General features: G+C 32.0%; 1 protein-coding gene across 11 annotated transcripts in view; it reads left to right on the top strand.

Annotated features, from left to right (window-relative positions):
* The window catches only part of FOXP2 (forkhead box P2), a 583,344-nt gene that overhangs the window by 412,134 nt on the left and 157,421 nt on the right, over positions 1-13,789 (top strand). For 10 of the 11 annotated variants that reach the window (XM_064374262.1, XM_064374250.1, XM_064374240.1 and 7 more), the window contains one exon: positions 9,555-9,644. In XM_064374262.1, coding sequence (XP_064230332.1) covers positions 9,555-9,644 — 90 coding nt within the window. Of the gene's footprint in view, positions 1-9,554; positions 9,645-13,225; positions 13,284-13,789 lie in introns of all 11 variants that reach the window. The other variant, XM_064374267.1, reaches the window with a different exon arrangement.

Below are 13,789 nucleotides of genomic sequence, written 5' to 3'. Positions count from 1 at the left end.
ATATGATTTGCGTATCACAAAAATTCCTCTTTTAAAGTATACAATTCAGGGTTTTTCTTTTAGCATATTCATAAGGTTGTTCAACTATCACCACTCTTTAATTCTAGAACATTCTCATCACCTTAAAAAGAAACCTCATTTTCATTAGCAGTCACTCCCCATTCTATCCTACATCCAGCCCCTGTAACCACTAATATATTTTTTGTATGCATAGTTATGTCTATTTCAGGCATTTTATACAAATGGAATGATATAGTATGTGATCTTTTGTTACCAAGTTTTTTTACTTAGCATAATCTTTTCGTGATTTATCCATGTTGTTGCATGTATCAATACTCCATTCTCTTTTATGGACAATTATTCTATGATATAGATATACCATATTTTGTTTATTCATGAGTTGAAGGGAATTTGAGTTGTTTACATCTTTTGCTATTATGTGTAATGTTGCTATGTACATTTATGTACAGCTTTTTGTGAGAACGTTAAGTTTTTATTTGTCTTGGGTATATATTGTACCTTGAATAGAATTAATGGGTCACGTGGTAATTATTTCTTTAACCTTTCCCAGAATTCTTTTGGACTTCTGTTACTGTGCTCTTCTCACAATTCATTGTCTTCCTTTTCACTATTTCCTCATCTCCTTTCAATAAAATATTTTGCAGTTTGGGGTCTTGACTCTTCCTCTCTCTGTGGTGTCTTTACCAGCAATTTAATAAACTTCCTTTGCCTCAACTATTCATCTATGTCTTTGGGAATCTGTTGTCAGTGGGATAAGTCTCAACCTCTGCATTATTTACTATCTACTAAAGAAATCTTCCCTTGATCATCTGCTATCAGGCAAACAGCATAATCTTCTCTCCAAATCCTGTGTTTTATAATCTAATTTCCTCCCTTTTAGTAGTGGCACAGCTGTTCTTTCAGTAACTTTTGACTTAAAATTTTGGAGTCATCATTGACTCCTTCCTAGCCTTTTCCTCATACCCATTTACTAAGTTGTGCTAGTTCTTCTTTGACAGTACCTCTCATGATTCTTTTTTTGTTTTTTGAGACGGAGTTTCGCTCTTGTTACCCAGGCTGGAGTGCAATGGCACTATCTCGGCTCACCGCAACCTCCGCCTCCTGGGTTCAGGCAATTCTCCTGCCTCAGCCTCCTGAGTAGCTGGGACTGCAGGCACGCACCACCATGGCCAGCTAATTTTTTTTGTATTTTTAGTAGAAACAGGGTTTCACCATGTTGACCAGGATGGTCTCGATCTCTTGACCTCATGATCCACCCGCCTCGGCCTCCCAAAGTGCTGGGATTGATTACAGGCGTGAGCCCCCGCGCCCGGCCCGCACATACCTTTTTACAAGTCTTTATACCTCTGTCTTGTCTCACGCTCTTCATCCCTTATTTATCCTTTACAACATGACTTCAGTATTGTCCTGGGCCAGGCTTATTTTATTCTAGATTTCAGCAAAATTTGTTTTTACCTGCTATATAACATCAAGACTCTTTGTCATTTGTTGTTGAGTTATATTCAGTAATTAGCCCCAACCAACCTTCTCATCGTGTTTTACTAGTTCCTAAACTAAGCATATGCTCTATCCAAGATCAATTGTTTTCTTTTCACTATATATAATCTCACATTTTCTTTGTTTCTACTTGGCCTTCTGTCATCTGCACAACATGAAATATTTCATATTATATCCTCCATAAACATTTCAATGAGCTTCTCAACAAAAAAATAATTTCTTCTACTTATGCACTCCTGAAGTATTTTTAAAACATTGTCTATGGCCTCTTGACATTCAACTAGATCTGTCTTATTAAACAATGAACTTTTGAAGGTAGAAGTAATGTCATATCACCCTTCCTACCTAAGTGTGCAATGCTTAGTTCTTTGCTAGGTATATGGGGCATAGTCACAAACATTTTTAAGGACAAATATTTTTATATATTTTATTCTTCCAAATATTTTCCCAAATACTACTTCTCCTACAGTCTTACTTTTAAGTTGAAGAGCATATTCAGAACAGAGAATTCAAATAATAGTTTACATTCAGAAATTATACTATAATTTAGTAGCATGTATTTTCAGTTAATACCTGATATACTGATTGAAATTATAGCAAAATAGAAGTAGTGAGTCTTCAGTTCATATCCAAACAAAAGATGATGTTAGTCTCATAATGAAAAACAAACAAACAAACAAACAAACAAAACCCTGTTAAGGTACGTGTAAATCAAAAAGTAAATCCATAGAAGAAAATCTAGGCAAAACCATTCAGGACATAGGCGTAGGCAAGGACTTCATGACCAAAACACCAAAAGCATTGGCAACAAAAGCCAAAATAGACAAATGGGACCTAATCAAACTCCACAGTTTCTGCACAGCAAAAGAAACAGTCGTTAGAGTGAATCAGCAACCAACAGAATGGGAAAAAAATTTTGCAGCTTACCCATCTGACAAAGGGCTGATATCCAGAATTTACAAAGAACTAAAACAGATTTACAAGAAATAAACAAGCCCATTCAAAAGTAGGTGAAGGATATGAACAGATACTTTACAAAAGAAGACATACACAAGGCCAACAAACATATGAAAAAAATGCTCATTATCACTGGTCATTAGAGAAATCAAAAAACTACATTGAGATACCATCTCACGCCAGTTAGAATGGTGATCATTAAAAAGTCTGGAGACAACAGATGCTGGAGAGGATGTGGAGAAATAGGAATACTTTTACACTGTTTGTGGGAGTGTAAATTAGTTCAACCATTGTGGAAGACAGTGTGGCGATTCCTCAAGGACCTAGAAATAGAAATTCCATTTGACCCAGCAATCCCGTTACTGGGTATATATCCAAAGGATTATAAATCGTTCTACTATAAGGACACATGCACACGAATGTTCATTGCAGCACAGTTTACAATAGCAAAGATCTGGAACCAACCCAAATGCCCATTGATGATAGACTGGACAGGGAAAATGTGGCACATATACACCATGGAATATTATGCAGCCATCAAAAACGATGAGTTCACGTCCTTTGTAGGGACATGGATGAATCTGGAAACCATCATTCTCAGCAAACTAACACAAGAACAGAAAATCAAACACCACATGTTCTCACTCATAGGCGGGTGTTGAACAATGAAAGCACATGGACACAGGGAGGGGAGCATCACACACTGGGGTCTGTTGGAGGGAAAAAGGGGAGGGACAGCGGGGGGTGGGGAGTTGAGGAGGGATAGCATGGGGAGAAATGCCAGATATAGGTGAAGGGGAAGAAGGCAGCAAATCACATTGCCATGTGTGTGCCTGTGCAACAATCTTGCATGTTCTTCACATGTACCCCAAAACCTAAAATGCAATTAAAAAAAAAAAAGAATCTAACACACACAAAAAAATTCAAATAAAATACAGTAAAAAAAATGTAAATTTTTAATGTAACATTGGATGATTAAGCTTCCATCTGAGCATTGTTCTATGTGTTCAATTTTGTAATTCTTATGTCATTCCTTTTACCCAATAGATAACTCAATACATGTGAGCCCAGAACACATTTGTTTTTCACTGTCTTTTACTCTTCATGCTATAAATTGGACTATAAAATGAAACATGGATATAAAAGTGTTGCATAGTCATATTGTTCACTTACTTCTGAAAATAAAGATTTAATGAAGGGTAAAGTATTACCCTCATCATTCTAATGAGAAAAATAAAATAAAATAAAATCAATTTCAAAAAAAAAAAAAAAAAGTAAATCCAAAATCTATTTGGGAAAAAAATTAAAATATTTTATAGCAGAAAGAGAAATAACCAAAAGAATGCACAAAAACTATTATAGTTACTGGAACATGTACCATGATAAAGAGAGGTTGTAAAATCATTAATTTTAATAAAATTAGTCCTAATTTAAATTTACCTTTCATACCTTAGAATTTTAAAGTTGGACAGAATTCCTTAATATGTGTTTAGAATTATTATAGATAATATTGGGATATTACATTAGCAATTCATTACTATTAGCAATAGAATAGTGAAGAACATAGAGCTAGGAATATCAGGTTGCTTAGTGTACTGTACCCTGTAGAATGCTGGCTCTGAGAAAGAGAATGTGTTCTCCCTATTAAACTCATTCTAGATCTGAAAAAACAAAACCTGTCTTAGACCTTAGTTGCTGTTGACTCACAGGCTTATTTCATAGAATTTCTGAGGTCATATGGTGGTTTGAAGCCATAATGGAATATACTGAATACTGGATTTGGACTTGAACCTTAAAGACTTTGTTCTCACATCTAAGAATGACTTGAGGATCCATTCCATCACAGATTCAGTACTCTGATTGTCTCTCCTTTGGATCTATATCATGAGATATTAGCCAAAATAGTCTGACATCTGATTGGTAAATACGATTCTTTGAAAATATAGGACCCTTCGCAAGTAATTACTCTTATTAAATCAAAGTACTCTTACTATAGTATAGTATTATTTTATAATTATTATAAAATACATAGTCTTAGCATTTCAATTTGGCCTCCATAGTGATGAACGATATAAATATAATATATCCACACATTAATTTTCTAACTTTATGTAAAATATACTGTAAAAATATTATTTTAAAAATATTTTTAATAATTAGCTTTTTTAACAAACAATCTAATTATGTATCAGGCATAAAAACAAAAGTCAGTAGCTACAGATGCATAATTTCACTCTGATAGATTGCTATTTGAAATAAGGTTATGCCAATTAGATGATTAATTTTCTCCTATTAAATAACATTATGAGATTTCAGATTACATTTATCAGTATATTCTCTTTAGTGGGAACATAATATGAAGAAAGACCAAGCATAATATAAATTTATATCCTTTCTGGAAGGATCTGAATATACTTTTTATCAACTACACTTGGGAAAATAATTAGAAAATTAAACTGTTTGAAAACTTATTTTATGTTTCATATCCAAAGTAACATGCTGAAGACATAATGTGTTAAAGGTTAAACTATATGAATATGAGGAGCAAAAATCTGGATGTCCTGCTGGTAATTTTTTTTAGTTCTGGTTATCTGCAAAGTATACACCCCTTGTCAGTATAACTAGGGAGTGACTGTGTAAACATTCTTGTTTCGCCTGTTCCACATAATCGTTTCTTGTATCATATTTCTTCTGACCTCGCTATCTGAAACCAATTACAGGAGATCCATTTGGGCTGCATCTATTTTCATAAGAAGCCTAGGCAACAGTGTTTTTCTCAGAGATGAATATCAACATCAAATATGCTTCTGAGTGCTTTGTTATTTATGTTTCAGAGAGATTTTGTAGCCTTCAGCTCTCAAGAATGTGTCACGCTGTGCTGTTTATACATTGAAGATATTAATGGGCGTAGATGTCATTTTTCATTTTAATGTCTCAAATGCAACAGGCTGATAGGTTAAGCATTCCTGTTTTTATGGGGAGAGATATGACTGATGTCTGTTTTTTTCCCCAAATATACATATATTTACTTTAAAAAATGTTATGTATAAACCTTAGCATACTCAATATTTTTGGTTTTACTGGGTATTTCTAAACTATTCTCAAATAATTTTATATTTATTGAAAGTTTTCAGTGTTCTTCAGGAGAAAAATGTATTTATCTGACTGGTAACAAAGCATTTTCGTCCTTAGTTAATTATCACCATGACCTACTCATTAGAATTATTTTGTGAAGTTCATAACTAGCACAAAATTACTACTAGTGAAGAAGTATGCTTGAACTTTGCTTTTCTTACAAAAAAAATAGTTAAAATTGCACAGTAACAGGAATGATGTTACAATGAGTATTTTAGAGCAAAATGCACTCAATTATTAAAAATGTGCATTCCCACATCTCTGCAGCCTAACTAAATGTTTACCTTTAGTCTCTTATAAAGATATTTCTTTTTTCAAAATTTTTTATTTAACCTGATTGAAAATTTTAAGATGTCTTATCTTAATTTTCTTTAGCTTTCCTAAAATTAGATAATTTCATTAAGTAACTTGCACCCCTAATTAAAAACAAACGTGTTTTTGGAAACTAGATATGGTTTGGCTGCCTTCAAAATCTCTTTCTTGTTTCTGATGCATTGGAATCAGACTCAGTCATTATGAAAGGAAATTTTGTAAACAACTTTTGCCTTTGTTCTAAATTAATTTTTTGTGGGAGAGGGTGACCATATAAATGACGAGATGGCTCAGAGAACTTTATGAATGGCCTTGGATTTAATCTTTTGTTTGTATTGACAAAGCAGCAAGTGATTTTTAGATTAATATTTTATATCATTTGACACTTAACACTTCATATTGATGGAAGTGTTTTAGCTAATAATCTTTCATTTCTTGAGTAGCTATAATAATAAATTGCAAAGATGAACTAAATGTCTCTGAGCAATTGTTTATTGAAATTCAGTCCTAAAGTGTTATCCAGAATACTGGAAATAAAAATGTCATATGATGCATGCAGTGAGAATGCAAACTGCCAGAGATTTCTGCTTATAAGTTTTAAATCATTCCTCATCTCCTGGAATTGTTTTTTGTTCTCCCGTCTCCTATGTGTACTGTAGCAATTTCTATTCTACCAAAAGAACGTTGAAATAGGCAAAAAGTTATTTTTCATAAGAGTTTGTATTAAAAGATGATCCTCAGCTATTTTGGAGATAATTATAAATGCATATGAAAATCAACATACTTTAAAAGTAGAAGCATGTTTTAGCCAGCTATCTTGTGATGTTTCATTACTATTATTACTCCTTTATTAACAATATAGGTGTATGCCTTTGATTAGTGATACTTGGATGAGCAAAAATTCTAATATATTTAATTTTCTAGTGTTTTTCTACAGACATTACATAGCATTGACATATTCCATTGATTACTTGGGTTGCGTTGAATGAATATAATGCAGGGCAGTAAAATGGATAGGGTCTTAAGCTTTGGAGACAAGAGCCAGAGTTTTTGACCAAGCTCTACTGCTTTGTGGCTTCAGTCAATTTATCCCAGTACTGATTCTCCAGTTACTTTTTTACAGACTGAGAAAGGTGGGCTAGGCAGTTTCTAAGGCCTTGTCCAGCTCTAGAATTTTGCAATTCTATACTAATAATTGGTCAGAGAATCAGGATGTTACAAAAGTTTAGAGTTCTATGAGGCATCACAGAAGTATTAATATATAGTAAAATTCAAGTTAAGAATATTGGGGGCAGTGGTCATAAAAATAATATATATTCTGTGATAGTTCTATTCATTTTCAGATTTAAAACGAAAAGATTATATTGTTGTTTCCCTTGTAAAGTCTGAAAAATCGATATGCTCTTTACTGCTGAAGAATAATTCATTATAATGTCATATATCTTCTTTACTATAATCTTACTCATTGCCTACTAATGATTCCTCTGATGGAACAGAGACAGTATGGCACACTGGAATGCACTCAGGCCTGGAAGCCAGGAGACCTTGAACAAAGCATTCATAAATTGCTTTGTGATCTTGAACAAAGCAATTGGCTATTCTAGGTTTCACTTTTCTCATTTGCTAGAATGAGGAGGTCAGATTAGATGATTTTCAAGATTGCTTTTAGTCTTTGTCATCCATGATTCTAAGATCCTAAACTGTGTTCATTAATATTTTTTAAGAAAATGGATAACTATATAATTTAATATAAATTAAGGCAACAGATATACAAAATAAACTAATCAACTCAAAAAGGAAAAAAAAAAACTACATGAAAACCATTAGGCAAAATTTGCAGATTTTGGCATCAACTGGAAAAATAATTGAATGCATTTTTTATTTTGAGAATTTCAGAGACACAGACTAGGACATCTATAGTAATTTCCATTTGGAAAAACATAATTTATAGTTATTTTATGTTACAAATAAAAGAGGAAAGATATATTATTTAGAACATTGAATGAAAATTTTCAAATAGTGAGTCTTGTGATAATAAAGTAGTTATGGAATTTCTTTGTTTTTTCAAACTGATCTCTTAAATTACCTGAGTTCACTGGAATGTGCCATCCTTAGAAATATTTAGGTTAATTTGCAATTACTTGAAAAGTTTAAAAAACAACCACAAAGATGATTATCGTGAGTGAGTGTGTCTCCAACTGTTAAAAATGTGCTTTACAAACTATGCCAGATCCTGCTATGGGAAGACAAATCAATGTTGTTAGGAGATGGTGCTAGTGCATTCAGTTTGTTTACTTTGGTTTCTATGTCTGCCTGCCTTCTCAGAAAACTTGCTTGGAGCCAGACTGTAGCAGCCCTCTCTGTCTTTTCATAATTGATCAGGGGATGACTGCCTTCCCTGAGGGTTAAGACATGGCAACTTTTTCTGTTTGCTCAGCATCTCAATGCAGTAGTTCAAACATTGTTCACACCAGCTGGCAGTGTAATGCCATATGCACATCTTGTCAAAGCAACTGTTGTCATGGATACTAGAAACTCTCTTAAAAACCAGATCATTGATTACAATCAAAATTGTACTTTTATCAGCTGAAATTCTTAATTATTATACAAGAATATTAATCCAATAATGTTTTCCCATTGTGAAAAATGTATCTTGTATTCAAAAGTAGTAAATAACATAGTAGGCCAATGATTTAGTTTAGTTTTATGTGTTGAAAAATTTCATCATTAGTGTTCATTGAACTCAGTTATTGGGAGAGAAAATGAATTTTTGAAGAGGCTCTTAAAAGTTTTTTAAATTAGTTTATACTCTTACCTTTAGAAGAATTTACTATGCATTTTGTTCTATGGCACTAGCTTTTATACGTTAAGTTTATATAGTACATTTAATGAATTGTTCCTCCTCCAGTAAATGAAACGCTCACATTAATATCTTATGTTAAGTTTTATTTTCCTAAGTGGAAAAGAAAACATAAAAATAAACGAAAACATCTTCTATTTTGATTGGTATTCTGTCACACATAGAAACAAACCTGATTGGTTGAGTGGTAATTTCTTTGTTCTCTGATTTTGCTAAGAATGCAAATGAAAACCACTCAATTTTATTTGGCATTAAAACTGCACTTTATTTTGTCAAAGGAGAGGTTTCCCCTTGAATTGTAAGTACAAAAAAAGTGTTTTTAATCTTTAGTGAAAATCCTTATTAATTCACTTTCAAGATAATCTGATGTTGATTTGTCAAATTTAATTACAGCTTCCGGTAACACTTGAAGTCTACTGCTTTTGCCTCAAAATTGTAATATGAAAATGCAAATTGAATGATAATTTAAAAGGGAGTGGGCATTTCAGTTGAACACTCAAAGACAAGTTCCTTGTGGAAATGAGGTTATTGATGCAGTTTATGATTTTTATACTCTTTAAGCACTTTAAACAAATTAAATTTATTTCCTGCAGAATTGCATGTTTCTCTGTGATTTTGAGTGTGTTTGGCAATTTTTTTTGTCAATAATGATTCTCTCTAGAAAGAAATGTGGGGGTTCCTGTACATTGAAGCCTTTAACTATTAACCAAGAGATAATTGATAAGTTAACTTTCAACAAAATATTTAGATATAGTTTCCTTTTTACTTCTAGGCTCTCCAAGCAGCAAGACAACTTCTTTTACAGCAGCAAACAAGTGGATTGAAATCTCCTAAGAGCAGTGATAAACAGAGACCACTGCAGGTTAGTAAAGCACTCCTGTCCTTGGGGTCTTATTTTAAAAGAAGTTCATAACGGTAACAGATGTGCAGACCCAGTTGTATATATACAGGAAATTATTACATTTGCATATGTAGGTAATTTTAATTCATAAAGAGGATTCATTTTATCTTCTGAAAAGAGAAAAAAATAATTTTCTATTGGCATAGATTTCAAAAGTTTCCAAGGTAACTCCTTGCAAAAGTATTTAGGAACCATATTTGCTGTACATAGGCATAGAGAATTTTGCATTAAACTCCCTTGTGGGATTTTATTCATACATAGGTTGAAATGTGAAATTTTTTTCTTAAATGCAAAGTTATAGTAAAATGGTATGGAAGGAAACAAAGAAGTCCTAGGCAACCCTTCTGTAGTTGTATCCAAGTGAGAAATGCAGAAAACCTCGAGGATTGCCAAAAAAACTGTTTGAGTTTGCCAAGGAGTTATTGCTGTTGCTACAGTTATAAAAACACATTCTGGAGTATGTTGTCCTTACTCACTATGTTTGTCCTGTGAAACTGATAGAATGTATGTCTTTTAAAGTAACTTTTGTTATATAATATTACCCTTGTTTTATGTAATATTCTTAATCAAAATCTACAGGACATTTTCTGGGGGGAAAAACATTTTTAAGGTATATTTTTTGACTGTTTGGAAGGTAAATTTTGGAATTACATAAAACATCTCTCAAAGTGTTTACCAGCTCTGTTGAAAGATAAGTAATGCTTTTTTCTGAATCATGTGTTATGTACATGTCTAATAAGGCAAATTTAGTTTAGTTTTTTAACATCTCTTGTTGCTTTATTTGAACAAAAAACAATTTTTTTATGGCCCAGATGTCTGTTTTTATTTTCAGGTATACTTACAGATGTTAATCTTACATGATGGCCTTCTGAAGCTTAGTTTGTATAAGAGAGAATTATAAACTACTGATCTATACAATCCAAAAATTAATTGTTACCTAGAAACTGGATAAAATGTATTATCCCTAGAACAATTTCAGATAAGAATAGATTTTCCTGGGAACAAAGTCATTTGTGGAGGGTGGGTGAGAAGAAGAGGGACTTGGGGATAAGGGATGTTTCAACAGAGTACAGATGTCTGCCATGACTGGAAATGAAAGTTTTATTTAATCAGCCTGAGTTTTAAGATTCTTTCAAATTTTTTTTCTTTTAAAAGCAATTTCACATTTCTTAGTTTTAACTAATGAATAATTCTGTGTCACTTTGCTCACCATCATATCCTTCCCCAATTTGTAATGGGAGTTAGGTATAGTACTTCCATGGAGTTATATGATTCCATGAAAGTCTCTTCATGCATTTACATGACAGAAAAATTTACATAGAAGTCACAGAAGATAGCAAATGAAATGTTTATCCTCACTATGGCTTCAGAGTGGGAATTTTGCTTTCCTGTTGGAATAGAAAAGGAGAATTAGATGTTGGCAACATAAGCAAAATGTAGGGATGAAGTTACTGTTTTGAATGTCTAAAAAACACTATTATTATCCTAATTCTGTTTTACCATATTTCTTGACAAAATAGAGGAAGTTGCAGTTGCTTCTTCCTCTCCAAAGCTAAGTCCAGTAGAAGTTTCTATATTGCTGGTTACCAGGGTATCTCTGGAAAGAATGGCTAGGCTTCAGTTTTCCTATTTTTTTTTTATTTTGTTGTTGTTGTTGTTGTTGCATTGAAAGGCAAGATTTGATACTTGGGCTAAAATATACATACTTTTCCTTACAAAATGCCCACAATAGAATGTGGGAATATTAATGGCTCTAAAATAAGAAATTGTTGTTTGTTTCTCAATGCATAAGTAAAATTTTGAGCACAAGTCTCCAGTTTTGTTATTTCAGCATAAAAGAATGATTAAAACTATTTAAATACCTTTTAACAATTGCAGTTGCTGACCATGACTACAAAGACTTTCATTGTGTCACTTGTTTTTCATTTTGTGATGCATATTAATCTGAATTTATCTCCATTGTTTATACTGTAAAACTAGCATTTCAGTATTATTTTGTAATTTTAATGGGATCTCATGCCAAAATATCATAGGAATGAGAAGTTGGTTTTTATGAATGAGAATTTAGAAATAATGAATGAGACTTACTTGTTCACCAAAATCTACACTGCAGTTAATATAATGTGACCCTTCATTTTAAGTATTTCATAGGACTTGATAAGTTTAGCAACTGGAGACATGCTGGGATTGTATTAAAAATCTAATAAAAGCTTAACAGCATTTTATACTAGCTTACACATCTGTTGTCAAACAGGAATATTAGGTAATGCTTATCTTTGTACCTTCAGATATTATTTAGCATGAGTTGCATTATATGCCACTTATGTTTTAAAAAGGAGAGAATGTTTTCATTAAAATTTTCAATAATTTAATATGAAATTAACATTTTATATGTTTTCTTATATGATTCTCTCAAAATTTAGAGATTTTTCTACTTAACTGTTTAATCAAACTTTCATAATACAGTTAGTGTATTATTTTTACATTTCAAAAGGGTAATTGAAAATATTTCAAAATCTCTACTTGCAAGGCAACGTTTTGGTATTAATAGATTATGATGTTTCTTAATATATCAGGCATAATATCTTTAGAGAATTAAAAGGGATACTTTATATTTTTATTTTAAAGTATAATTTTTATAAAGTTTGAAAGAAAATACATAATTAAAAACCTGTTTTGATGGCTCAAGTCACAAGAACAATATCAGTTGCTTGTTAACATTCACCTGAGTTTATTTTCTATGTTATGAAGTCGTGGCCAGATTTGAAGTGTGACATGGTACAGAGTCTATTTTTAGTAGACTAGTATTTATCTACTATTATTTTTTCATTTACATTTGTTCAGAATTTTGTGCTACAGATGGCATAGATATTAGCATGTCTAATGCAAAATGGAAAGAAAAAAATCACATCTGACAAGCTTGAGTGCCAATTGTAGTAGTGATTTCACTTTCATGTATAGATATCTGAATATATGTATTTGAAATATGTTTACATATTCTACTCATTACATGAAACATCAATTGAATAGGTGCAATCAGTAGGTACATTGATTGATGGTATATTGATGAATAATATATAACGATTGTGATGCAAATGGGAGCCAATATTAACTTAAGCATTACCAGATGTTTCTGCTTTACTTTCTTACTATGTATCCCAGAAAACATATCCCAATAATAACAGCCAAAGACAACTTCTTACTTAAATTTGTTTTATTTAAATCTACTCCCAGAACTTCCTAGTCTTAATATAATCATAGTGCTCTATAATGAGGAAAGTTAGCCAAAAAGAATAACGCTTAGTTTTTTCAATTTCATGAAACTAATTTTCAGTTTAGAAAGAGTAAGTTACACACCACACCACAACACACATACACATACACACACACATACACAAATGCCCACATGCACACTTCCATAATCTGTAAATTTTTTAAAAATTTTGTAAAATACATTTTCAATTTTCTAGCCTATGACAAATCTACTTAATTTAGTTTAGATATGAAAATTGGTCGCATTATTGTTCTTGTTACATTTACAGCCATGAGACAGACTTGTGGTTCTTCAACAGCTGTGCAGAGCAGAGACGTAAATTTAAGGTAAATGCCATTGCTTTGCTATCTTAGATGAATATTAGTTTTTAGCATTGTAATCACTTCCTTCGTTGTAGGTTAATATATAATATAAAGTTCTCCTTTCTAATAGGTGATTGAATTCTAAAATTTTTATAATTCTTTCTTAAGAAGTTCAAGAATGGAATAATAAAAAGCAAAAGTGAATTAAACTTGGGGGCCTTATTCTGACTCTGCCACAGATAGTTACATAAGTTTGAGGAATTTACTTAACATCTTTAGAATGAAGACATTGGGCTAACTGATGAACAAGATTTTAAATTTTATGGTTAAATATTTATTTTGTTTTTGTTTTGAAATGAGAGGCATCTTAATTTTTCAGGATTAGGTGTATCTTGTTGAATACTCGCTTATGAAGTAAGGGTTATGTTTTTGTTTGTTTGGTTTTTGTTACAAAGCATTTGTTTATTAACATACCACATCCAGAAATAGTGCCTTGGAAACAAAGAATTAAATCCCATATGTATGGAACC

The sequence above is a fragment of the Aotus nancymaae genome, unplaced genomic scaffold (assembly GCF_030222135.1).
Source record: "Aotus nancymaae isolate 86718 unplaced genomic scaffold, 86718_ANA_hifiasm-v0.15.2.pri h1tg000002l, whole genome shotgun sequence".
NCBI classification, from domain to species: Eukaryota; Metazoa; Chordata; class Mammalia; order Primates; family Aotidae; genus Aotus; species Aotus nancymaae.
The sequence above is the reverse complement of the archived record's forward strand: the minus strand, read 5'-3'. Positions and strand labels throughout refer to the sequence as shown.